Source organism: Micropterus dolomieu, linkage group LG06, assembly GCF_021292245.1.
Source record: "Micropterus dolomieu isolate WLL.071019.BEF.003 ecotype Adirondacks linkage group LG06, ASM2129224v1, whole genome shotgun sequence".
Taxonomy (NCBI): Eukaryota; Metazoa; Chordata; class Actinopteri; order Centrarchiformes; family Centrarchidae; genus Micropterus; species Micropterus dolomieu.
In genome coordinates this window covers 16,041,940-16,069,199 of record NC_060155.1, presented here as the reverse complement: position 1 = coordinate 16,069,199, position 27,260 = coordinate 16,041,940, and the positions used below count along the sequence as shown (strand labels likewise).

At 40.5% G+C, this 27,260-nt stretch overlaps 1 protein-coding gene across 3 annotated transcripts in view; it reads right to left on the bottom strand.

The window, feature by feature from the left end:
• Positions 1 to 17,356, bottom strand: part of gpc5c (glypican 5c) — a 110,161-nt gene extending 92,805 nt beyond the window's left edge. For all 3 annotated transcript variants that reach the window (XM_046052313.1, XM_046052315.1, XM_046052316.1), the window contains exons 1-2: positions 16,912 to 17,356; positions 7,015 to 7,176 (exon numbers count right to left, since the gene is read on the bottom strand). In XM_046052313.1, coding sequence (XP_045908269.1) covers positions 7,015 to 7,176; positions 16,912 to 17,089 — 340 coding nt within the window. In that variant the 5' untranslated portion in view covers positions 17,090 to 17,356. The remainder of the gene's footprint in view (positions 1 to 7,014; positions 7,177 to 16,911) is intronic.
• Positions 17,357 to 27,260: the final 9,904 nt, after the last annotated feature.

Genomic DNA, 27,260 nt, shown 5'->3' with positions numbered 1-27,260 from the left:
AACAAAGATGCAGAAAAATGAAAGGAAACTTTTGGAGCGAAGAAGACGATGGGGAAGAATTTTGTGTTTATGGTTTCATTCTGTGGAGAGCACTCTTGGCAGCTGGGTTATCTTTGAGATATGAGGGTTCCCTGCAGCGCACACGCCAGCATGCGAGCAGCTGGCATGGTGCCCACCTACACCCAGCATGCTCTTGTTAAGCAACCAATGCTGACAAAGCATGGACCACAGAGAGAGAGAGAGAGACACTCAGGAAGAAAGAGGGTTGTCAGAGAACAGCAGGGCAAAAAACCTGTTGATTCAACAACCTTTAAAGGCAGACCACAATACACACATACCTGACAGAACCACACCTGTGCACACTTGCACTGAAACTTTGCTTTAACCATCAGCTCTCACTTTCTCTCCTCACTTTCTAGGCCCAACACCCACACATTTGTGCTGAGGTGAGAGGGGCAGATGAAAAGCAGGGGTAATTAGGGAAGCTTTGAGTGTGACTTTATGACTGCGAGAAGCTTTGAGCTTTCTCCCCTCTCTTTTCCCTCCTTCCCTTTATTGTTTGCCTGTTTTCCCAAGCGAGCCAGAGTCCTGCAAACTCAGAAGGGAACACATCCTGACCTTATGTGTCATGTCTACTCAGAAGACTAGAAATGTGTAGTTAAAGCACAACATGGTTCGGACACACACACACACACACACACACACCACTATTAGGTCCATAAACACGTTTCCCCTCCGCCCTGTATGATTAAATGAGACGTGAAGGGATGGATTCCGGATATCCTCCCTAATTTGAGAATGAGCTCATGGTGCAGCGCAATGTTATCCAGTGTCCAAGCATCAGCCTCTAGAGCAATAACCCTGTCGGTCAAAACATCTGCAGAGAAAAATACACGCAGACGTGAAGCGAGGAGGGGGAAAAAAATAGGACATGAGAGTAGACGAGCTAAAAAGATCACAGTTAAAATGAGTGAGAGAACTTCCAAACAAATGCAAATAGATTGCAACATAGATAGAAGGACTTCTGTCTGACGAAAGAATGAAGATAGGACACAGCCAAGTGATCTATCATTCCTATCACTTGCACACACACCTGCCTGCATCCATAAGATATAAATCATCACTATTTAATAAAAAAGGCACATGTCTTTACATGGGCTGTGTTGTGTAAGCCACCTAGGAAGATCTTGACAGTCAAGGTGAAGAAAGCAAAATATTTTTTTTAATTGTTTGGTGGCTTATAAAAAGTCTTTAGGCTAGATGTCCTTGTCTGACTGTCTATACCTACAAGGGGAATGAGAAGCAGTGGGGAGTAGGGGTGCAAAGAGCAACAGACGTGGAAAATACTGTCTCCAAGCAGGCAATCAGGGAGGCTGCAAATGCCCAAGGGGCAAAGAGACAATTACAACAGGCTGAAATCAGCCACCTGTGAAAGCCTGGGGAGACAACCCGTTGCAGGGAGAGACACACCAACAAACCATACAGTCAGTGTTTCTCACTTCACTTCTCACGTCTCTGTGTACTCTTATTCTGTATTCTGCCATTAACAGCTGAGGCCCTCAAGTATCTCTGTGCCTCAGGTCATGGAGTTTCGATCCCTTTGTCTCTTGCAAACACTCATGCACATGCTGTCTCCCAGGACAGGGGGTCTGAAGAGTTCCTGGATGATGAGACAAGGATCAGCTAATTATGTCGCCTCAATGAGAAAAGGCACTGTCCTTGCCGTGGCCTCTTTCTCTCTTGTCTCTCTCTCTTGCTGGCGCACTTTCTCAAATAAATTCCTTCTCCCTTCACTAAAGGGCACCTAAAGTTTTAAATGTGATGCACTTTCATTGATGATAGAGACCTATCTAAGCCAGGAGAATACAGTCCTCTGAAAAGCATTTGCCAACTCCTGTGAGGACAACTTGAGCCCTGAGGTCAAGGTGACTTGCAATGGTGGTAAATATTGTACATGCTCACGTCTTTGCTCACATGGACACACACACACACACAATAAGCAAGATGCACATGTACTCTAATCCCCCAGCCTATAACCTTTCAGCATACAGATTAATGGATGCACATGTACAAAATGCACAAACACCTACATTACATACACACACACACACAGATGTCAGGGCCTTTAGCTGTGGGCCACGTCTCCCTCATATCGGTAACACTAGTGATCGAAAGTGTCAGCATTTTCTTGACATCTGCTCCCCAGCAGTGTGAGTATACAGTATACGCAGATATGTACTCTCTTGCTCATCATTCCCACCTGTCATACACACATGCAAATTGGATTGCCTGCGCAACAATTTGCCAACAAGAGATTGCTGCATATTGGACTGAACAAGAATTTTATGTGAGGGCTTGAAAATAAGGCTCTAACCCAAGAATTCTACGGATTTACTAGTAGGATGGGCAAACAGACATACAAAAATATTCAACAAGTGGCCAGTCCATCTGTTTACCTTTCTCTCAGCCAATCAGGACTCCACAGAGAGGTGTCCAGCCAGTAAGATCACTCCAGATCTGATTGGCTAGAACAGGTTGACAGGCCAAAGCCCTTGATGGCAGTCCTAAACTGGAACAGCTTAGACTGGGCTCTGTGGCTGACACCTACCCACCATCAGACCCATTACCTATCAACTATGGCATGGATTAGAAGAGTGTGTCTGTGTGTGTTGGGGGAAGAGAGAAAGACAGGGGGCAGGGCTGGGTGTATCTGTGTGTAGGTTTTGGGAAAGTTCGACAGCAGGAGGGAAGATGGAGGAGAGGATACACTACGGGGGAAGTAGGCTGTTATGTAAAAAGATGTAACCTGCCTGTGTGATTTAGGGTGTGGCAGTCGCAAGGTGAATCTGGACTGTAATATCAGAAGAATCCCAAGTATTGGCTCTGTTTCACTAGGAAGCTTTGTTATTGCAGCATAAATTTCAACATATTCCTTCATATTAAACAGTATCAGAAACACCTCTCAGCATTCACAAATGTGGTCTGTGTTTATGGGGTCATACTCATGACATGACAACTCCCACACATGACAAAGCACAGTAGGGCCTTTAGGGCTGTCAAAACAAAGGCAGGCCAATGAAAACACACACACATACACACCATCTCCTTTTTTAACGGGCATGTCCTTTTGGCTAAACTTTAGCAATCAGCAGGAGTGATTTTGAGTTGAAACAATAAAAGCTACAGTCTATAAAGTAAACGCACAAAGGTCGGAGTTGACGTTTACGGTATGACTTATATGACAGACATGTATACACGTGTGAAAAGCTGTAAAGAAAGTAGTGGCCACATCATGAAAGAATTGTCAAATAAACACACATTAACAGCAGCGTTTTTAGCCTGTAGACAAGTCTGCGGTGTACTGCATGTGGTGCAATTGGATAGATCCAGTAGAAACATAAAGGGGTAGGAGAAGAAAGCTACCACAAACAATTTTCCAACATCCAGCGAGTGCATAGCAGCACCAATGGTATCAGCCTAAATCATATTCTAATTACTGCATGCGGTATATGAGCCACTTGCTACTTCACATTCCACTCGAGGCACTCAGACAGCACAGAGACTGTCCTTAGAAGGCCTTGCAAATTCAGGGCTAGTGACATCATCATTTTCGGCACCACCATCCTCCAGTTTCTATTGTTATTCCATTGTTATTTTCCATCTTGGCCTTTTCTGGATATGTGGAACACCTGATCTTCATTCTCCAGACAGGCTCAGACATGAGGTAAGAAGGGAAAGATCTTAATGATGATGAAAAGGATGAATACCAGGAACATTATTTGAGCACAGTTACATGTAACATGCTTGTAAAATACCTGCAATATATCCAGCACTATGTGAACACCTAAATAGTAATATTTAGGAAGGGACTAGAATTTCATATCTTGGTGGTGTAGTATGTTGAACACTATGTGACAGTAATATATCCTGTCTAGGAGACATTTACATGTTAAATGACTTCCATGATTTCCTTGACATGAATGTCTGTGCCAATTACACTGTTTGTACACTATTTGTAGTTTTCCATATTGGACATCAATACCAGTAGTGTTCTTACATCCATCGTAAAACAGGACTTGGCCAACATGGCGTCTAAGCATCCATTGTCTTATAAAACTAATTGTATGGTACCGAAATTCCTGTAACACTAAAAACATCCAAAGCATTTCTCCCATACTGTGGGATAGTGTTGGAGGTTTTGAGGTGAAAAAAAATGTGTCTGTTTCAGAAAGGTTTAAATTTAAATGGCACTGCAATTACTAGAGGAAGAGGAAGGGGAAGCTTGGGCAACTAGTGCACTGCTTGATTCAGTTGGGTTTAGTACAAAACCCTTTGGCAGGCAAGTCCTCGCTGAAACAGGCTTTGTATCTACAGCAGAGCCTTGTTTATCCGGAACTCAGAAATCTGAACTGACCGGGCTACCAAAGAGGTATCGGAACCAAAAAATACACCCAAAAGTAAACACCAAACAAACTAAAATAATTCATGCGCAGATTGTTTCACTCTCCACAACTACTGTTATTTCTTCAATAGTTGCAGTAATTGTTTTGCTATCCTGAGAGCAGGATCAGATAATGACAAAGCAAAACCATCTTTCAAATACTAAAGGCTAAGAGAAAGGACTCTATACCATCCTTTTCCCATTTACCCTCACTTATCCGTCTCCACAGTTCTGTTGCCGCCAAACCCACAGAAGAAGGGAATGCGGGGGGGGGGGGCTAAGCCATGCCCCTTTTCTGAGCTGCACACTTGCCTGAACAGCTAGTGGATCTAGATTTTGCTGATGATATAGCACTACTTGCATATACTCACCAACAGATGGGGGATATATATCACATATATATCACACAAACTAGAAAGGACTGCTGTTACACCTAGGCTCAAGGCTCATCAATAATATGAACAATGCACTAATAATCATAGATCATTACCAACTAGAGGAGGTAGACAGCTTTACATATCTTAGGAGCATAATTACTGTGGATTGAGGGATGGCTGAAGATGTCAGAGCCAGAATGGGAAAGGCAAGAACAGCATTCAACATCCTAAATAACACCTGGGAAACCCTAGCACTAGCACTGAAAACTAAACCAATTTTTTTTATTCAAAACAAATTTACACCAACATACTACAGACATTCATAAACCACTGCCTCCGACGCCTCATAGTCTACTGGCCAGACACCATCACCAACCTGTGGGAATGCACTAGGCAAGAACCCATTGAACTTTAAATTAGAAGGAAAAGGAAGGGGAGCTGGATAGGCCACAAACTCAGAAGACAAAATAAATCAATCACCAAACAGGCATTAAAATGTAACCCTTAAGGCAAGAGAAACAGAGGAAGACCTAGAATGACGTGGTGAAGTAGCAAAGAACAAGAGGTTAAGGCTGAGGGGCTGTCAATTGGATCGAAAAAGGGGATGATGTGCTTTTGTCAATGGCCTGTGTTCCTCAGGAAGTACGCAGGCCTAGGAAGACACTTGTCTGTGACCGAGATCCTGGGGGTAGACATTTTTTCAACAAATATTGGACAAATAAATATTCTTTGCAAGCAAGAAAACAAACACAAAGTAATTTTGTTTTTATTGTTAAAGAGGTGGTATTATGCTTTTTGGCTTTTCCCCTCTCCTTTATTGAGTTATATATCTTTTTTGTGCATGTAACAGGTTTGCAAAGTGAAAAAGCGCAAAGTCCAGCCCAAAGGGAGTTCCCATCTCCCACAGAAAGCGCTGCTCTGAACTGCCTGAAAACAGCTTGTTTGTAGTCCAGCCCTTCACTTACTTTACTTGTGAAGTCACAATGAAAACTCGTCATAAAGCTTGCCAAGCCGCTAGCGGGGGTCAGGCACGCCCTCAAACCAAGCTAGTCTGAGCGGAGCCCCTTTGGCTTGACTCAGCTTTGCTTTGGTATCACCGCACCTCCATCAAGGTTCCAAGCGAGCTGAGGGATACTAAAATGTAACGTGAAAACAGGACAGACTGCAGGGCCTAGTAGTGTCAAGTCTATTGATCTGCGCTATGGTAGCATTTTTTGGCAAGGCAGCATAGATCGTCAGAACACCGGCAACAGTTCAATGTTTAGTCCTAAAAGACAATGCAACTCCGACTCTGTTTGGGCCTGGAAATTCACAATCACAACCTGTAAGTATGCTTTATTGGCTGTGAATTATATTTAAAATAAACACGGCAATGTAACTTTACAGACTGTTCAAGTGCGGAGTTGTTGTAAACGTTGTCTAACACAGCTAAAGTTATAGCTATAATGCTAACGTTACACCCGATATGAAAGCTACTGAGCAAACGTTCAAATTGTTTGGCCAATTTTTATGTAAAATTGAGTTGAAATATGATGATTTTTGTAGTGGTTTATGGTAAGATGTGGAACAGTGATGTTGTGTGGCTGTGAACTTGAGTAACTTACACCATCTGCTAGGTTACGGTCGCAGTCTGAAGCGGCTTTGATTTGGATCGCACTGTTTCTATTTTTTTTTTTCTTTTTTTTTTTAATCGCACTGTTTCTTACGACCCGCCCTTCTCTGCTTCTGATTGTCTAGTAGTCCTTACCTGGGAACTGTGCATGTGCAACTCCCAACAAAGATTTTGTACAAGTAAGATGCATCACTCTGTAGCTCAAGAGCGGAACGTACAACGCATAGGGTGAAAAGAAGAACTGCAGCAATGTGCAGTATGAGAAAAATATGGTGTTTTTTTGAAAATTAAACCATGTAAACCTGTTCTGGTACAACCCCTAAATAAGATTTTGAACCTGAAAATGAGCATAATACCACCTCTTTAAATTTGGATTTAAATAATGTGCAATAGGTTAGTTTCACGTCAGCATAAAGCTGGGTCAAGTTTTTAAATTTAATACTTTGTAGAAGCATTCAGACATATAAGGTCTCATGCAATGGTAGAGATGTAACATCTCTTTCCTATCCATAAACACCAACACAGTGTCTCAGGCCAATCCCTTCTAACCTAAGCTTAAAGCTACCCTTTGTCCTAGCACTTACCCTGAAAGGCATCCAAGTGGCCAGAGATGAGGTGCTCAAGCTCATAGCTGTAGGAGTGAATGTTATGGAGGGTTTCTCTTTTCACAGCAAATTGGTAGCTCTCCTCCATCTTCCGGGTGCAGCAGGACGGACCCTGGTGCTTACAAACCAATAGATCCACATCTAGGAAAGTCAAGCAGAAATAGACACACAAGTAGAAATGTTTAATGACAAACATTTATATACATTATATATTTATATATATATATTTTTTATTTTCCAGTCAGTGGTAACATATACAGTGACACATATAAGTGCAGAAGAATTGAGGTATTTAAGTTTGGATGAGTTATGATAACTGATTAGTGCAAATTATAAATTTTGTAAACAAATGTCATAAATATATATATACATACATACATATGTACATACATAGTGTGAGTATATGTATAGTGTCCTGTGTATGTACATAGATAGGCCATAACTCTACTGGGAGACAGAAGAGGCACCACGGGAGGGTGAGAAAGTAGATCAAGAATTCATCCACATTTCCTGCTATAAATACTGTCTCCGCAAAATATATAAATATCTTTGGCTCATATGATTGCACACATGTCGTCAAGATATACATTTGTACTTGCATGTAGACTTTATGTCCCATAAACACACAAAAAATACATGCATGCACTAGCGTTTTGCAATGCAAAATTTACTGTCAATCATACACACAGTAATTTGTGTGAAATCACCTTTTAGACTAGTCATTAGCCATAATACTGCAGTTCATAACAACCACATGAAGGCAATGACCTAACTGGAAATACTATGATCCAAAGAACAGCTCAATCAGGCACAATTACATCAGCTGAAACCTCTGAGCTGAGTCCACCCTGCCCTCCCAGTGACACCTGCTTCTCACCATCGCTACATATAGACATTGTCATGACATCACTGAGACTGGTCACAATTAGCATGGGCTCTTAAAATTGTCCTTTCCCACAAATTTCCTTGCACAAATTCACATGCACAGGGACATTTCCATAATGCTGAAGTTTGATATGAAAACTCATTTTACAGAGGGGAGGGCTGGACGGGGGTGGCTGGAGGCAGGTGTTGTAACCAGAGCCTAAAGCATGGCCTGACAGACCGCAAGACCAGTGCCTCACTGTCCAAATCCCTCCATGAAACACAATAGGGTTGCATTCTCAATCTCTCTTTCCCTTTCTGCTCCCTCTCTCCCATTTGCCTGGCATATCCTAGCGAGGCCTGGGTGTCTCTTAATTACCCAGTGAGGCTCCATTTGTTCCCATCCTAGAGCAGACGAGTGAAGTCATAACTGGCTGTCCCGCCCCTTCCAGCGCATTATCTCCATCTCAGTCCACTCTTTTACTGTTGACACTGTCTCCCTGTTGACATTGTTTCCCTGTTGACACCCTTTCTGCAAAGTCCTATCCTGTTTGTGTGCGCATGTATGTGCGTGTGTGTGTTGAGGAATACTGCTATTTCTGTCGCTTACCTGCTGGACGATCAATGTATAAAGTTTGCATACAATCCATGTTTGTTTTGGGCTTACGTCTTCTATATCCCAATGTAAAACCTACCAGGCTTAATAGTGCTTTTTTACAAATTTGAGTGTGATAAAAATGAGAAACCCAGTCTGTTTCAACATACAAACCATGGATATTTACAGGTCTAAACATATATTATACTTAAATTAATCAGGGGCCATATTAATGACATTTCCCAAAGGAGGACCTAACAGGTCAATTCAGGAGCAACTCCCATAAAAATAATGGTTACGTAGTTTCTATGTATTTGGTCTAGGTCCAGCTCATCCTTTGGTTAAATGACATTAAATCTTTGACCATCAAATATTTAATGACACCCTCCTTTTTAAAACTGTTCACTTTTAATTTCACAGTATTTTAGTGAGAGCAGAGCTCATCACACCCACCTCATCAACCAAAAGAAGCAATCCAAGAACACATTTCAGCTACTTTTTACTGGCTAAGTGCAACTATGCAGCTATCCATCAATTCATATCCTTTCAATTTCCACCACCAACAAAAAATAGCAGTGTCTACACACAAGTGGGACCACATCATTGTAGATATTTTAAATATGCCAATTCATGAAACACTATCACAAGCTAAACTTGTTCTCTCAGCAGGACAGTGATTAGGTCTTAATGTGAAATTTTTAGTGCCGTTTATTAGAACCCTAAGTGGTAAAGCAAAATGCTTTATGAATGTGGCTCCTGGAAAGCATACTTTTGGCCACGTGGAAAAGATGTCCCTGTCACATAGTAATTACGCTTTGAAGGTATGATATTGTTTTAATCATGTTGTTAATGTTAATTCTGTTTTAATGTTGTCATTTCACCATATATGGTGTCTGTCCTCTCTCCCCATCTGTCCCTGACCCTGTTCTCCCCACTGGCTGGCTCTTTCTCTCCTTTGTGTTTGTGTGTTATCTGTGATATGAAACTAATATCCAGGGACTCACATTGGAATTCAGCCTGGCCTCTCCGTCCCTTGCGAGTAGCTGCATGGAGTAAGTGATACTCAGAAGGACTTTGGCTGTTAAAGCCACCACTGCAGTCAGGATAGGCTGAATGTGTCACGAATGTATCAGGCTGTTTTCTGGAATCATTAGTAGCCATGTCACTACTTGTGTGTCCAACAACAAACATATTGCTGAGTGCATTCTTTTGTATCTTGAAGTCTTCTATATTGAAAATATTTCACATATCGTTTATTAACAAAAAGCATTATAGTGGCTTCTGCCTGAAGGCTAAACTAAAATATGTATTGAGGACTCAGAGCTGCAGTCTTCCAAGGACTCAAACAGTCATTGAAGTCTACAATGTATGACATATCCATTAATATCTGACTGCCTTGTTTTTAAGTAACGTGTAATTTTTAACCATACTCCATTTACATTTTCAGTACATGGAATACTGACTATATACACCTCTGAAAGACAGTGACTTCTGCTTGCACTTGTCACCTTTTATTGTTTTATTGAATTAAAGCATTTGGTTTAATGATGGTTCTAAAGAATTTAATGTCAATGTAAAATAAATATCTAAGAATCCCAAATATTTGTATAGATTGTCACCCTATTCCAGTCAAAGTTTAATAGGCACCTTTCAAAACAGCAACAGTTTTGAACATGTGGATGCATTTTTTACTACTCAAGCTCTGACAAATTGCTTGGGGACCATGACTTAACAACAAGTCCTGCTTCAAACATTCATTTGGAATGGTCACTGACTTGACTACAACCAGACATCAACATTGTTGCATTTAAGACATTCTTGTATAGGTTTGATTTTATGTTTTGGGCTTGTAATCTTGCTGGAAAATAAAATTGTGGTTTTAAACTATTTTTATGGTCAGAACAAACACTTAATGTCAAACAGTGGATCCAGTGTTTCCCATACGTTCATCTATTTGTGGCGGCCCGCCACAATATCAACGCTGATCGCCACATATTGATTTTCAATTTCTTTTTTACTAGGCATATTTAAAATGGTATTTGATTGCAGAGCGCCGTAGCGCATTCAAGCAGCACATCCTCTCGCTCGTCCCCCTCTCTCTCTCTCCCTCATGAACACCGCTGCACAAATCTGTCCAACACAACGCTGTCGGACGCCCAGCTTAAAAAAAGTTATTAGCAAGCACGTAAGGAGCCTAGCTAATAAGAAGAGCTAAGTTAACGTTAGAATACAGCTGGGTTGTCGAGGTTACCACATTGTTTATAGCTGGTGCCACAGTTACACTGTCATTCTGTGGGAAACACTGGGCTCACTTAACAAATCTGAGGTAATACATTCAAAACAATTATGATTAAATACACACGGACTGCTATTGTGTCGCTTTATTTAGCCTAACTACAGCTAGCATGTAGACAAAATGCGTCTACACGTTGACTTTTTGAGTGACACCTTAATTGACCCAATAGAAACTTCCATGCCCTGTTCACGGCCTACAATAGCCAAAGAGTGTCCACGTCACCAGGAAGTGCCAGTCCCCTTTCTTTTGGTATACACCTACACCGAGCCACCAATTGTGCAGAGGAAGACTGGCGCTTCACACACACCTAACACGTTACAGTAAAAAAATATGCAAGAATATTTTCCAGACATATTTATATATTGTCGAATACAAAAACGCCTCGAGGCGGAATTCCGGCACAGCGCCGGAGAACTTTAAGCTCTGGGTTCCATATGTCACACAAGTGTCCTGTGGTGGCCTAAATATCTTTGTTGTGGAGTTCATCATGATATAGTTTTTGCACTAAAAATTAACTAATACGTTTCTGGAGCTTCCAGATACTGGTGAATTTCACAGACAGCACACCATGATTACTCATGCATTTGTATTATTATTATTATTATTATTATATATGTTGAAAATTATGAGAACAGATAAGTCAAATGTTGGGACTAACCAGCCTGGGATGCAATGAGGGCTATAGTGATACAATGAACATTATGCAGAATATGTGAGTTGACAAATGCAGCTAGTTGGCATGCAATGACCAACTCTTTTAGCAGCATTTGCTATGGTGATTGTATTTTATTTTACACATTTCAAAGTTTATACAAGCTGTGGCTTTTCTTCTGATTTAAAATAACAACTCTTTATTTTACACTTTAATGTGACTTAATATAGACTCCAATCCTCCAAGAAGACTGAATTCTCCAGGCCCTTAGTGATTGCCCAGTGTGTAAGCTACTCATTCTGCATGGCTACACCTTAACACACATTGCACTACAGACCATGTGTCAACTCTGAATCCTAATTCGCTTAATCGTCCTCAGGTGACAAACACCTCTGGAGTAATTTGCCGTATTAAAGCAATGGATCAGGGGTCTTGACTTCTTAGTCACAATCCCTTCAGCAACACCTCAGTGCCCTTCATTGCACAAGTCAAAACTGCTGAGCGGAGAAACTCTACCACTGTATAATTACCCTGCTAACTCACATGCCATTCTCAATAAGTGGTACAACAGTAGCAGAGCTGAATAAAGTATACTGCTGAGAAGATGCTTATGTTATTACCATCCTTTTTAAACTCACTCCCACTCCTGCACTCCCAAAATGATCTATATCTCACATCTCCTCAATATGGTATGGCAACTTTGTTTTGATTTGGAATGTGTTGATGACTCGGAGGGCTGCGGTTTCCTGATTCTGCTGTTTTGATATTTTTCTGAGAACAAGAATAACTTTGTTAGAAAGTAGGCAATTAATGCAGTTACCCTTCTCCTGCCTCAGGAAACAGGTTCCTCTTTGATGTTCCCAGATCCACTGAACATACAGGATATTTACTCTATACAGATTGGCAGTATTTTGGATGGACCATGTTGAATGAAAATACATTTCTAAGGGTCTTTGCCGCATACCTGCATTTTTGGACAACCTTGAAACTGAACTGGAATGTTTAGATCCCCCAGACCCCAAGATGAAACTGCCTCCAGTGATTGGCACAAGGCCTAAAGCCAACCCAGAGGGCAGAGGTTGGACAAAGTTTAAAGAGAGAAGTGGATGACTGGTGAGCAGATATATGCAGACCTGATGAAGCAGCATTATACCAGAGGGGTGTCCAGCCACAGACTGACTGAGTAATTATGTTAACATAGATAATCTATTCTCCTTCTCAGAAACCAGTACTCATCTCATGTACTATTTCTTTATCTATAGTGCGAGAAGGTTCATTTTTTCTAGATGGTTATATTACTGGAGAGGTAGATGATATACTTGCAGTCTACTAACCTCATAAAATCACAACCAGATCTACCACAATCACAACCCAGGAGTGTAAGGTAGGACACAATCCACTGAAACACAAGATAGACTTAGGCTGAAAGCCAGTAAGAGTTGTTGTGTAGGGAACAGCTCAGACAGAGCAATCTGGTTCAGACTGGGCAGCTGGTAACTGGTAAGGCTGGAGTGTTTGGAATGGACTGGAGAAAGAACATCCGAGGTGCTTGTCAGTTCAATAATCTGTACGGTGTTTTTTTTACTTGAAGACACTGTCAGAGATGTTTAAAGGCTTTAGTTTTGTAAAACTAAATTGGAAATGTTCTTATGTGAATTTTACATTAGATTGAAGTAGGAAGGTGACAGATGGCCAGCAAAAGAAAACAGACACGCTCAATGATTTTAAGTGTGTATGGATTAGGTGTGGACCATGTGTATGCTCTCTCAGTGAGAACGGCCAAGTTAAAAAAGGAAACAAAATAACTATACAGCCAATCAAAGACCATGTTGAGCTTTGAGAGCTTGCCAAGGCTTTTGACGCTGTAACTGGTTAAGGATGTGGCGACATGTGATAACACACTGTGTTCCCATTCCCTTGCTATTAACACATGACCCTGCTTGCCTTGTATTCAAAATATGACACTTCTTGTCACTCTAAAATAGCTGTTAATGACTCAGTAAACCAGAGAACGGCAATAGAGTAATATATTGAAAAAAGGGGTTATGTGTGGTGGTATGTACACAATCAGATAAGCCCTGCTCAACGGGATAGTCTTCACTGAGCTGTAAAATAGGTTGATCATATCTGAGGACATTATCCCAGAAGCCCACTGCAGAAGCAGCGTGTCTGCGAACAGCACTGCTAGCCGTCTGCCTTCCAAATGATCTGCCTCCAAAGGGCTATATCAGCACCCCGGAGTAATCTCAATATGGAGTGTTTGGCTGTGTACCACTGTACCAAAGTGGTCATAACTCTTCAAAATAATCACAGGATAAGCAACTTCATGTCACTCATTATCTAAGTTCCCTTGATGCCGGATCTGGCATGGAGATAGTCGCTCTTTGTAAAGTATAGCCAAGGGAACAAACATTTAATGTCTGCAAAGCAAATATTTTGATAGAAAATGATTTAATACAAGGACATACTACTAGGACATAGTAGTGGTAAAATACTCCAGAGTCTTTTAAGGGTCATTCACTAACACAATTGCAATTAAATGTTAAGTGTTGTTTTTTACTATAAATTCAAATAAAATGCCTTTAAACCACATTGTAGTTTGGGGTGTGGGGTTCACCTATAAAGAATTATATTTTATAGCCTAAAATTTCTATTCATACTAATTGAGCTATTGCTACATTTATTGCAAGTACTGTATTTTTTTTCAAGTACAACCAGTGCTTCCCAACATGAGATTACATTGCTCTTGATAATCATAAGACACTATCACTACTTATTGCTCTTTATTAGGATACAAGGATTACATACAAAGAAATATTGCATTAAATATGTACTGTGAAATTGTTTTTGTATAAGATCATATCCAATTGGCCGGCCAAGTGCTCTGCTGCCAAACTCCTGGCGCTTAGTGAGAAATCTGTTCACCACACATGAATGAAACGCAGCACTGTATCCTAAAACAAACATCAGACTGTGAAAAGGGCTGAAGTTTTGCCACTTCAAATTTCGAGAGTTACTTTTGTTGGCATTTGATCTGAGAACTGAAGCAGAGTAGCATAATTGTGTACACACACACATATACACCAAATCTCCTACCCTAACACCCCCCTTCATTGGTCACCGCTTTGAAGACAAGATTGCGCCTGACCCAAAACAACCTCTCTGGGACAAGTACAAATAAAAAGCAAAATAAGATAGAAGCCCAAAATGTACCGGGGAAGCTACAGCAATGTTTGATTAGCTGTGAGGGGAAGGGACAGCAGAGAGGTGGTGGAGTGTAAATGCACAAAAAATGCAGTTCACCACACCTTCTAAACAAACACAAATATTTATATCAATTAATAGTCCAGACCAAGAAGCCTCAGCTTGTGTCTGGATCATATCAGCCCCGTTTTCTAAAAATGTCTATAGATAGAGAGTGGGTCTAAGAAATAAAATATCTTACTGTGATGGGGTTAGAGGTGGGGGAAGAAAACTGATTAAAAGGAAAGAGTATTGCATATCTTTCACAATATACTGCGTGTGTGTATGTTTCTGTTTGCTCACTGTCAGGTAAAAAGCTCATCAACAGCTGCAAATGCACGCCAAAGATACTCATATGTAGCTTCCAATGCACTGCAGACGTAAAAGCATGTCACGCAAGCCTTGCTCCAGACTGCTAACATCCTCAGAAGACCAAGGTCCTTCCGTTGTCTTTAAGAGCTAACCCTAAACTACTGCTTGTAATGAAATTGACATCCTCTGTTGCTAGTAGTGACACCCTACTAAACAAACATATCAAGTGGTTTGGATGCACCCGTAGGTATGTTTCCCACACAGCTATCTATTGCTCTTCTCCCTGTTACAGCTTGCAGACTCAGACTGGGCGATACTTAAGCTCCCACCAACCAGCATGTGACACTTTTGCAGCAAGCAATCTGGTCTGTAGTCATTTAGATAGTTGTACATCACATATCAACTGGTATTTGAGTATTTACGAGGAAAAATGCATTTAAATCTTAGACAACCCCGAGGCTAAAAGAATCACAATAAAAGAGAAGGCATTTAAAGTAACTATTAAAAGATTTTAAAGACTGGAGTAAAAATATAATTATAATGCCGACTAAATATACAGATTTGTTGAGTTTTATATGAGTTGCTGTTGAGTTGTTGAAATATATGACAATTGAAATGACCCCACATGAAAGAAATATGACATAATCACTTAAGAGATGAAGTCTCTTACTATGCTTGCAGAATGACTTTCAAGCAAAACTAGCATAGTTGAACCAAAGCCTAAACCCACTCAAAATGTGTTTTGCCTCCAAAACAGATTTGGAACCAATGTTTATCCTCATAAAATAACTTTTCCTCTGAGTGCAGGAGGAAAGCACATTCCACAAAACCTTCAATGCATCTGAAGCTGCTTTCAAGCATCACTCTAACAAAAAATCTAATAGGTGCCAAAAGACTCTATAGGCATATTGTAGGAGTCTGGAGAATCTCTTCTCATAAACTGTGGCTCCTGAGCTGAAGTACATGTCAGCTTAAGGGCCTATACCACCCCAAGTATCTAAAGACTCATAGCCAAAAGGGTTGGTGGTGACTGACTTCTGCAAATTAATCACCTCCCCGTGTTGTGGACACAACACTGTAGCCTCTTTATCCAGAGAGATTAAACCACACCAGACCTCCACATCACAGTAGACTTGTTCTAGCTCAAAAACCCTGTCTCAGCAGCTTTTGGATGCGCTGGGTGGCTTTCTGCCAAAAACATTTGCTAAATAATTGTTTCTCTCCAAACTGCTGGATTGTAAGATAAGCAGCTGGGTACCATGTGAAGCTGCAAATTGTGGAGTAAATCAAGAGGCTCTGATGCTTTAAACCAGACAGATCAGATAGGGGAAACATGTAATATTACATACTAACACAGAGATTTGTGATTCTTGGTGGGGGGAAAAAATCAGGATGCTCAGAATGTACAATGATGGACAGATCCTTGGAATTTGATGAAAAGGGACAGACACATTTCAGATGTTACTTTAAGATCATCTCAGATTTGGCAGTTTACAATACACTTCATCAGAAATAGATATTTTATGGTCAAAACCCTCTAAAAGTCTCTTCAACTAACAGGACTAATACAGGAGAGACAATATTACAAAAGCAAAGAAAGCAATATCTGTAGCCTAGACAGCCTTTCAAACTTTTGCTGCTGACACTTGATTGGGCTTACTTTTGCTTTTTGGAGACCTCTCACAGTGCATGTGTACTGACCCACGTGTGTTTTTGACAGAAGCACATTATAGTTAGAAGCACTGGACCATAATATATACACACACACAGGGCATATGCTGAAATCGCAATGATTGTAGTCTAACCTAAATGTGTGACTTCTGTCTGCAGATCTATGAGCAAAACATTTGATGTTTGCAGGTACCCTTATCAAAGAAGGCTACTCTTCACTAGAAGCCAAACCCACTGGCTCACCTGTGCCAGGTGTCTCCGGAACGCGGTTCAGCGGTCCGACCTGCCGCAGCTGGAAAGCGGTCCTCACTTCATGACAGCTGTACGCGTCCGCGTCGATCACACTCACCGCAAATACGACCGCTGACAATATCCAAAAGGATCCGCAGGAGTTTACGCGTGGGCATATTCCTCGGGACATTGCCGCATCTCACACCAGGTAGCCTCGTGGATAGCCTACTGTAGTCTGACTGCAAATTGTGTGACAGTGTTGAAAAAGGACGGCACTGAAGTACAATGAAGCGACGATGAGTTTGAACATCTGACAAACGTTTCCGTCTGATTTTCACATTATTGTGATGAGTGTGAGCGCCTCACAGCAGAGGTTTGGGGTCTTCTCTTGGACAGATGAAAGAGTGGTGTGGGCTACAGCCAGTCTGTACCGCGCTCAGCACTTTGCAGTGATCGGTTGTCTGCATGCATGCCCCTTCCCAAAGCTTTGCGCACACTCCCCTCCCTTTCTGTTTACTTCAGCTAAGTGCCCCAACTAAAACTCACTGCATATGTATGGGGACTGGCAGTGTCAGTATCCTTATTACCAAAAAAAACACTAAACATTTGCCCGTGGTCTTATTAACCTAAACAAAACAAACAAACATTCATTGGGCCTATATATTTTACCCACAGCATTTGCAGCACAACGTTTTCCTGAGACTTTTTGTGACCCCGAAATGAACTGTTAAGTTTATTTTTGTTTTTTTGTAGTAACTGTGTTACAACAGAATAACGTAGAACATAACATTACATTAACATTAACCATTTAGATTAGGTAATTTCAATTCCACTGCCCTACTTCTAATCTACAAATTAAAATTGTTTAATTATATATATGTTTATTTGTTTCTGTAACAGAGTAAAATATAATTTTATAGCCTACTAAAGGAGATACTGACAGTCACTGCTACAAGTAAGAGACCATATGTTAAAAGGGCACTGTGTTGCTATTTGGTTCTTTCTCATGACTTTGTATAATGAGAAAATGGATTGGAAGCCATATACTTTGACAGTTACATATGTATGGGGTGGGATGGGGTTAAACAGGACAGGCCATTTTATTTCGTTTTCAGAGTATGGTGATCCTGGAGTTGCAAGTGATTCTCCCTGCAACAGGGAGAATTCTGTGCTTAATGTTGCTGAAATCTGCATAGCAATACTTGATATTGTCATTTGATTTACATTGCCGCCATCTACTGGCGAAAATGTTTAATAAAAAACAAACCATGCAACATTTTTTTTTCCAGACCGATTTCCCTGCCAGAAGTATTGTGCTCTTTTTAGGCTTTGCAGCCTTTGATGTCAAGGTTTACACAGAATGTCTGTGTAGGTAAATAAATATTGGAGAGTCAAAAAATTAAATCAAAAGGTAATTTATCAATTAGTTGCTATTATCCCGATGATATGTTTTTTTATGATTTACTGCTTGATAACTTAGATTCACTTCAGATTCAAAATGTAACAGCAGTCAACAATCCCTAAGAGGAAGCATTGGAGGGTTTGCCCAATGTGTGAATTCACTTATTAATTATGAGACTATAGACATTACAATGATTAACCAGACACATTATCTAAATGCAAAAAGCCCACACCCCTGTGTTTTCCAATGTGTTTTCTCATGCAGCATGCCAAGGCCATTTTAGGTGTGTCATGCATTTAATGTGTTTAGTTTAGTGATTTGCATTAATTTTGAAAGTCCATCTCCACATTTCCAATGTGCTCCATGTTAAATACTACCCTCTCCTGGACAGACACGAAGCTACATCTGTGGACAGCTGCCAAATGTTTATAATAGACTATAATAGAAGAATGCAATCTGTTGTTTTCCTATTTGCTATGTAAATAAATCATTACGTTGTATGAAGTTATTATCATGTGGTCTGGGGGAAGTTGCATTCCTTATCCTCATCTGAACCAAGGGCATCATTTTTATTTCATTTCATTTCATTCATAGAGATCTACTACTAATCAAGGTGCTAAAATTATTGTTGTCATCTATGACAGCAGTGCGTTCTTAACAGGTTGCTATTCACATGTATAATACACTTCTACTATATGCAACCTTTTGGCACATCACTCCAGACAAAAGAACATGCTGGCTGTAATTCTGATTACCATACTGAAAGCATTTCAAAGCACAGGATAAAGCTGGGAAAATGTCACATGCTGAAACACCTTTCAGAGCAGCCCTGGTCGAATGATAGCTTATGGACATGCAAACCGTTGAGCGGGTAAGCCCAAGTTATAATGTCAGCTGCTGCCATAAACTTTAAGAACTTAAACAGGGCAGAGATTGACATTAACACTTTGCTATTCTTCCAGTTGTTTGGAAACAAACACGGCAAGACTTGAGAGTTGGTGTTTTAGGAATTAATGAGGGGTAAGGTCACAAAATGACTCCACATCAATCATCTATCTACTGATATAAAGCATTCCAGTAGAGGGCGATCTTGAGTTACTTTTAGTCTGAGTGTTGGCCTTATCACTGTGATTCTGATTTACCCAAGCGATTCTGTTACTGCAGAGGTAAAACATACCAGTTAATAATCTGGGTAGGGAAGCCACAAGACCCCTATGACAGAAGATCCTGTAGGACAGGCCAAAGCATTCACCAGCACCACTGGCTCTTCTTGTTTGTTTTGCGTAGCATCATCTAGAACAGCAGAGTAGAAGGCTATTTGGACAGGTGTATGCCAGCGCATCTTGACTGAACAGGTAGTCAGTTCAAAGTGGTAAACCTACAAAGGGCGGTCCATTAAATGATTCTGAGGCAAAAAGGTTCTCCTGCTGTATCCTTCCCAACTGTACTAAGTCTGGGCTCAGTCTTCACTTACCTTAAGGAGGCCAGCAGCAATTTGGTTTTGGGACATGGATATAAACTTGCCAGAAAATTAACTATCTGTGTAACTTAAGTTACTGTCAGATTCAACAGCTATGCTATGCATAGTTCCAGCAGGACTAGACCAACAGGGACAAAGCTCTATACAGCCAATTACAAAACTATATATATATATATAGTATATCTATATATATACTCAATATGTGCATGGTGGAAGTCCAATTGAATATCTTGTGTGGTGGTCAGGAAGCATGAAACAGACCAATTTCTCTAATTGTCAAATTGCGCAAAAAATATAATGAACTGTGAACTTTCTCACCTGGTATTAACATCACGTTTTGACCTTTGCTTGTGACCTTGAACAAAGTTATTCTCCATTCATTCTGCAGGCACCAAAGACCCCATGTTAATACCAGCATGCTACTGGTGCTTGGGGCAGAAATATATTTGGTGTTTCAACTTTTGGAGCAAAAAGGGCTTACTCATATCGTGGTGTGAATTGCAAGACACTTGTGCTAGCACTAGGGTTGCCAACTGTACCATATTAGCCAGGATGTCCCTTATATTAGGCCTAATTGATTTGTCCCATACGTGACCTCTGTTGTCCCATTTATTGACTACTACACTGATCTATCCAATGACTGATACAGCAAGAGCAGCAGTGCTGATCACGACATTTGACAATGGTCACCAGCACCTGTCATCATCTAATCAAACCCGCCCCCCCCCCCATGCAGCTCAGTATACTTTAAATGCAGCTACTGTGAAATTGACAAAATAGTTGCAAGTGAAGCCTCGTACGTGTATAAAACTGTCAAACATGGACTTCAGCACCAACTGTCTTGTTAAGCTAAACGGTGTGTTGTTTAATGACTCGAATGCTGTGAAGAAGATGCACTTGGTAAGAACAAAAGCTGAGGTGACCACAATGAATGTTTTACGACCAAAGACTGTGCGGGATATCCTGAATGATCTATCCCCGACTCAAGGTGAGCCTGTGTTTTACCACCGACGTCTCAAACAAGGGAAACAGAAAACTTTTTCCAGTGTGAGTGAGATATTTTTTTGTGTCTGATGGAGTGCGGTGCAAGTTACTTGACTTTTATGAAAATAGTGATAAAACTGCAAATGGTAGGCTATTCATCAAGTTCTGATGAACTGCCTGACAAAGCATGAACTGGGAATAAAGCACATCACAAGTGTTTAATAGTAAAGATCCAGCATATAGAAGCTATGTTCTTTTTAGTTTGTCATATCTACATGAAGGGGATAATCTTTTCTAACCGACAGTGCAAGAGTCACAAGTGTTTTGTATTAGACAAATAGTAAAGGTAACAGGTAGTGGTTCAATAAAAGGGCTGTGCTAAAGGTACCTGCAGTAAATTATTACTATTTTTAAACCTACCCAATATTTAATTAAGATATTAAGTATCATTATGACAAATTCCTTGAAACAATACACTGTATATTCACACAAAACCATACCCGCACAGCTGCAGCAGGCCACTTTTTGTCCCTTATTTCATATTGACAAAGTTGGCAACACTAGCTAGCACAGCAATGCTGTGGTTGGTCATTGCATTTTACTGACGTTGTACAAGGTAATTTGACACAAACCAGTTACACCTAGCTATGGGAGAATAGCTAATTACTTTAATTACAGCTAGCTAGTAAACTAACCAGAAACTACATCTAAAACTCAAGAGGCAACAACTGTTAACTCTCTGCCATCCATGACCCTCCTGTAGAGAGGCTGACCCTTTTGACTGGGCTTTCATTTAAAGGTAGCAGTATTACAGAATTGCCCCGACAATATGCATGCATGAAGAGATCAAACGTTCACCTGGACTCATGCTGTAATCTGTCAAAAGGTCGACAGCAAGGGCAGACTGTGTGTACCAGATAACGTTACATTGACTACAGACCCTGATGGACAACAGTGGATATTTAATTAGTTTGATTAAATTATTGCTAAAGACAATTGTTGCTGGATAACCTGGTCCCTACTAAATTCTACACCAATGAGTTTGATTCAAACAATACAGTTTTGGTTGATTTACATTTATTCATTTAGCTGATGCTTTCATCAAAAATCAACTTCTAATTGCTATAAATGTCAGAGGTCGCACGCCTCTGAAGCAACTAGGGATTAAGTCCCTAGCTCAGGGACATGGTATCTCACAGGATTTGAACCGAGGTCTCTCACACCGAAGTCTTGTGTCTCATCCACTGCCCCATTACCAGCAGAAACAAGGAGAAACGTTTTTTTCCTGCTGCGACCAGGTAAGCTATGGTCGTCGTAAGTCAACATAAAATCATAGACTGTATAATAACATAATAATAATAAAAAATATATATTAAATTAAAAACTGCATCAAACACCCTATTTAGGCGTCCGTTTTGGGCATTACCACTTCTAAGGGTCGAGTTCGGCGCAGACAAAACGTAGCAAAACGTTTTTTTTTCAACGGAAACAGTGGTTCCCTGAACACCCTGCCGTGTATGCAAGCGCACTGAATTTTCCTGCCTTGTTGTCTTCCCATCGACCATGTACTTTTTGTCCTCCCGGGTCAAAATTGACCTGGTCTGGTTTGCCTGGTTTTAAAGCATCCAGTTTAACTTATCACCCAATTCTGTGTTACACCTTCTTAGCCAACTCCATTCCAACTCATTACCACTATTTTTACACTTTTTGGTGGAATTTATGGTCAATATGCCTCATTTATATGAAACTATACCAAATTTATGAGCTAAAAAAAGCAGAAATTATGAATTCTTTTGACTAATAGTTAAGATCAGAGGACTATATGTTGATAGATTATCACAGACTAGTATATGTTAAAGTTTGATCAGGACAGAGTTTTGAAACCATTTCATTATTTTTAATGGCAGCAAATAATCAGACATTTTGTCCTCCCGGGTCAAAATTGACCCGGTCAGGTTTGTCTGTTTATAAAGCATAATGTATAAATTATCACCAAATTCTGTGTTACACCTTCTTAGCCAGCTTCATTTCAACTCATTCCCACTAGTTTTACACTTTTTTTTTGGAAATCAGGGTCAAAAAATCTAATTTATATGAAAGTATGCCTGGGCATGCCATAAACTGGCCGTGGCTTCTTTACTGGATTAGAACCAGCGAGCATCAACAGACCCAAGTATGCCTGCTGAAGTATTTGATCGATCTTTGCTGTACACATAATGCCCCTGTTGTTTGTCATGTCCAGCACTATCTTTTCAATTTGCTCTGGCAGAAAACATCTTATCTGTTGAAGCATATTCCTCATCTTCTTTACAGTTGTGCTCTTCTCCTCATAAATCCTTTTCTTCTGCAGATTCCTCCTGGTCTCTCTCCTCCTCAACAGGGTTCCAAATTATATCTAGAGCCTCTGACACAGTATAGTATGGTAGAGCATGATAGGGAGGCCTCTTTATTGTGTTGTCTCAGACTAAAAGGGATAAAAAGCTTCAAAAGCTCAGATTTATCAACTTTTGTTTTTGTGAAAGGCATATCAAAGGAGTGGTAGGAGCACGTTTACAGAGATGTACTTACACTGAAGAAACACTTTTGTTTAGGCTCCCATTCATTGTGAGCTGAACTCAAAGATCTAAGACTTTCTCTATGTACACAAAAGGCCTATTTCTCTCAAATATTGTTCACAAATCTGTCAACATTCTGTGTTAGTGAGCACTTCTCCTTTGCCAAGATAATCCATCCACCTCACAGGTGTGGCATATCAAGATGCTGATCACATGCATGACAGCATGGGTATTGCACGGGTTTTCCTTAGGCTGCCCACAATAAAAAGGCCACTCCAAAATGTGCAGTTCCATCACACAGCACAACGCCACAGATGTCGCAAGTTTTGAGAGTGTGCAATTGGCATGATGACTGCAGGAATGTCCACCAGAGCTGTTGCCCATGAATTGAATCATTTCTCTACCATAAGCTGTCTCCAAAGGCATTTCAGAGAATGCGGGTGTGCTCACATGCGTGCGCATTTGCTGGAAAGCACAATAGTGTGATTAATTGACTTTTTGGGAATACCAAAATTGGAACAAATTTGAAAAAAATACCCACAATTCACTGAAAGTAGGGATCATTTTGTTTGTTTGTTTAGAGCGTAGTGTGGAACCATCCATGTTATTTTGGTGTAATTACATGAAAGAAAACCATATTTAAGAATTTGAAAAAGGGTCAAATTTGACCCGAAGACAACACAAGGCACCGTTGTGTTTACAAATTTGTCGCAGCTGATTGGGTAACACATGCCACGCCCACCAAACGGGAGAAAATATACCTCGAAGCCCGTTGCAGAACGTTGCAGAACGTTGCAAGGAAATATGTCTTTCAATCAGAAAACGTTGCAAACCGGTGCAAAACGTTTTGAGATTGAACTCGCCCCCGGTCTGTAGTGTAGAGGACAACAACAGAACTTCTTTTACAATTCTCAAATTCTGTTTCATCACTAAATCCACTTATAACAAGTTTTGAGATTTTGAATTTCGGCAGTTTTAGGTAAATTGATGTCGAATCGAGAATGTGCTCAAATGTTTTCGGAGTTGAGAAGCTCCGCAAATGCGGCGGGGGAAGCTAATGAGCCAGCCCGCGGGGTTAGCTAACGAGCCGGCCAGTCAGCTCCGGTCTGCTCACGGAACCCCTGGTCCTCACGCCAGCTCACGGAGCCCACAGCCACAAAGACCTCTGTAGCCAACGCAGCAGACGAGTCCAGAAACAGCGTGAGAGTAAAGACCCGCAGCTGTGAGACAGTTTAAATGTTCGTACCGCTGTTATTCTTTTTGTGTCTGCATTCTTTATTCTGTTAGTCATTACAGTCTGAGTAATGTTATAACGTTTTAACTTCAATCAAGAGACATCGGACTTGTGATGGACAGGCTTGTGTAGACGGTAGAAGCACTTTGATAAAAAAAAAAACAACAACAATAGTGGTATGAAAGGGGACTGTTGTGCTTTATTATTATTCTAAATAGACGTTACATTGTTAGTGTAATGTTACAGTTGTGGTTATAGTACTTGCTTTTTATTTGCTTTTATTTTATATTATTCTTATTTATGCACCAATATACAAATATGAAAACCTTGTTCTCATACATAAGATTAAAAAAAAGAATACGTTTCAAGCGGTCGGCCTACTTACATTTATATTCCTCTTGTTCTGATTTTGAAAACCGGAAACTAGCAAAGCCTGGCCTAGCATGCTGCAAAATAAATCTATTTATCAGTTTCATACTACATACTATACCTCAAACAGCATGCAGTACAGTACATACTGCATACTGCGGTTGCCAGTAGTATGTAGTAGGCTGTTCCGAATAGAATTCTTCCTCTCCGCATGTCTCTGTCTCCACAGTGCCATCACAAGCCGTACTGGCTACTCCTAACCATTTGAGAGACCTCTCAAGCTGTCTTAAATAACTGGGAGAGTAAGAGTGATTCTCAGCTTTGAGAAATTTGATAACCTTCTATTCTAAAGTTTAAAAGTAGGAGTAAATGTCATGAATTTTCAGCACTTAAGGCACTTTGAGAAGCTTGGTAAATACCGGCGCTGCTCTATATGAAAATGCAACAAGTCTCTCTGGGACAGTGTAGTCCAGATTTGAGAGCTCTAGGTGTAGTGGTTTTGGATCTGGATCTGGTCAAATGCGGATACAAAAAAGCAGATAAATCGCCATCTATAGTATTTTCAAAAATAGAATAAATGTTTCACAAATCTGAAACTGTGTTTAAAGGAAACCTTAGCCTGTGTGGGACAATCTAGTCCAGAATTGAGAGCTCTAGGTGTAGTGTTTTTTTTTTATCTGGACCTGGTCCAATGTGGTCTATATGTGGGGGAAAAACAGTGAAATCGCCCTGTTTTCATTTTCACAAATAAAATAAAGGTTTTTCAAATTTAGAAGTGTTTCAGACAGCCTTAAGGCTTTGCCTAAAATGCGTAACAGATTTCATAGCAGTAAGAGGTGCAAAAAACAGAGAATCAGTCACTCAGCAATGTAAGTTTACTTTGGAGTAGGACCTTGTTTACTTTGATACTGCCAGCCAGCTGGACGGCTAGCTAGCTAGCTATGTTACTCTTGACAGCCCCCCGAAGCCAATTACCCCTTAGCCTAACCATCACAGGGTGTGTGACTAAAGTTATTGATTATATGTATGTCGACCGGTTAACCCTGCCAGTGATGTTGACAGACAAGACGTTCAACTATCGATTGAACGTGTCTGAAATTAGGGTGCGATTAGGGTGTCTGAAAGTGCATTCAAGATTTTCGAATATAAGGCATGAATATGCCCAGCAAGCAATTTCACGGTTAAAAGACGTCTAATAGACGTCTGAACAGTGCCCAGATGTCTAGGCTAAAACAGGGCTGAATTTGAGCTGTCAGTGAAAGTTTGGTAGACGTCTAACCATAGCCCAAAAATAGTCTAGTCATGAATTAGACCACTATTGAACGGCTACATATAGACGTCTAATAGACGTTGAAAATGGGTCTAGGCTAAAACAGGGCTGAATTTGGGCTGTCAGTGAAGGTTTGGTAGACGTCTAACTATAGCCCAAAAACAGTCTAGTCATCAATTACACTACCATTGAACGGCTACATATAGACGTGTATTAGATGGTAAAAATGGGTCTAGGCTAAAAAGGTTGAATTTGGGCTGTCAGTGAAAAGTTAATAGTCTAGCCATAGCCCAAGAATAGACCAAATACACAGCTTTTGAATGACTACAAATCTACCTCTAATAGACAACAGAATAGTGGTTCAGAATAGTGATTGTTTTTACTTTAACATAACAGGTTCTCATAAATGGTAATCTCTCCAAACAAATTAAATATAAAGATTTTAGTAAGAAAAAGGATTACAACATAGACAAGATAATACAACATGATGAAAATATAAAGGAATTATTGATACAATATTAATATAAATACAAATAAACAATTTTAACAACATGCGGTAATAAAAACATAAATGAGAAAATAAATTGGTTGCTACATCCAAATCTAGATCTTCATCTAAGCTGCTACTTGATGCAGCAGGAGCATCAGATGGTTCCCCTTCGAGGGAACTCGAACTGCGTCGGTTACGACACTATGGGAACGCCTCTAGGCGAAGCAGGTCTGAACGTGAATGAAATCACTCCAATCCTATTGGCTTGTTGCTAGAACGGTAAGGTGTGACGGAATAACCGGAGGAGTATAAAGCACACCTGTACACACTCATCATTAGCTTTTTTCTATTCAGCAGGCGCTCTGTATGTTGTTTGAAGAAAGCTCCAGTCCTACAAGCAGTGTGTCTTACCTGAAGAAGAAGTCTACCAGCATGTCCGGCAACCAGATGTACAGAAGGTGTGTTTTTTCTTGCCCTCGGTACATCACGGATGGAGATTCTCATGAGATGTGTGTCTCATGTTAGGGGATGGAGCACGCCCGGGCAGCTCTCGAGGGGGCTGCCTGCGCCCGTTGCG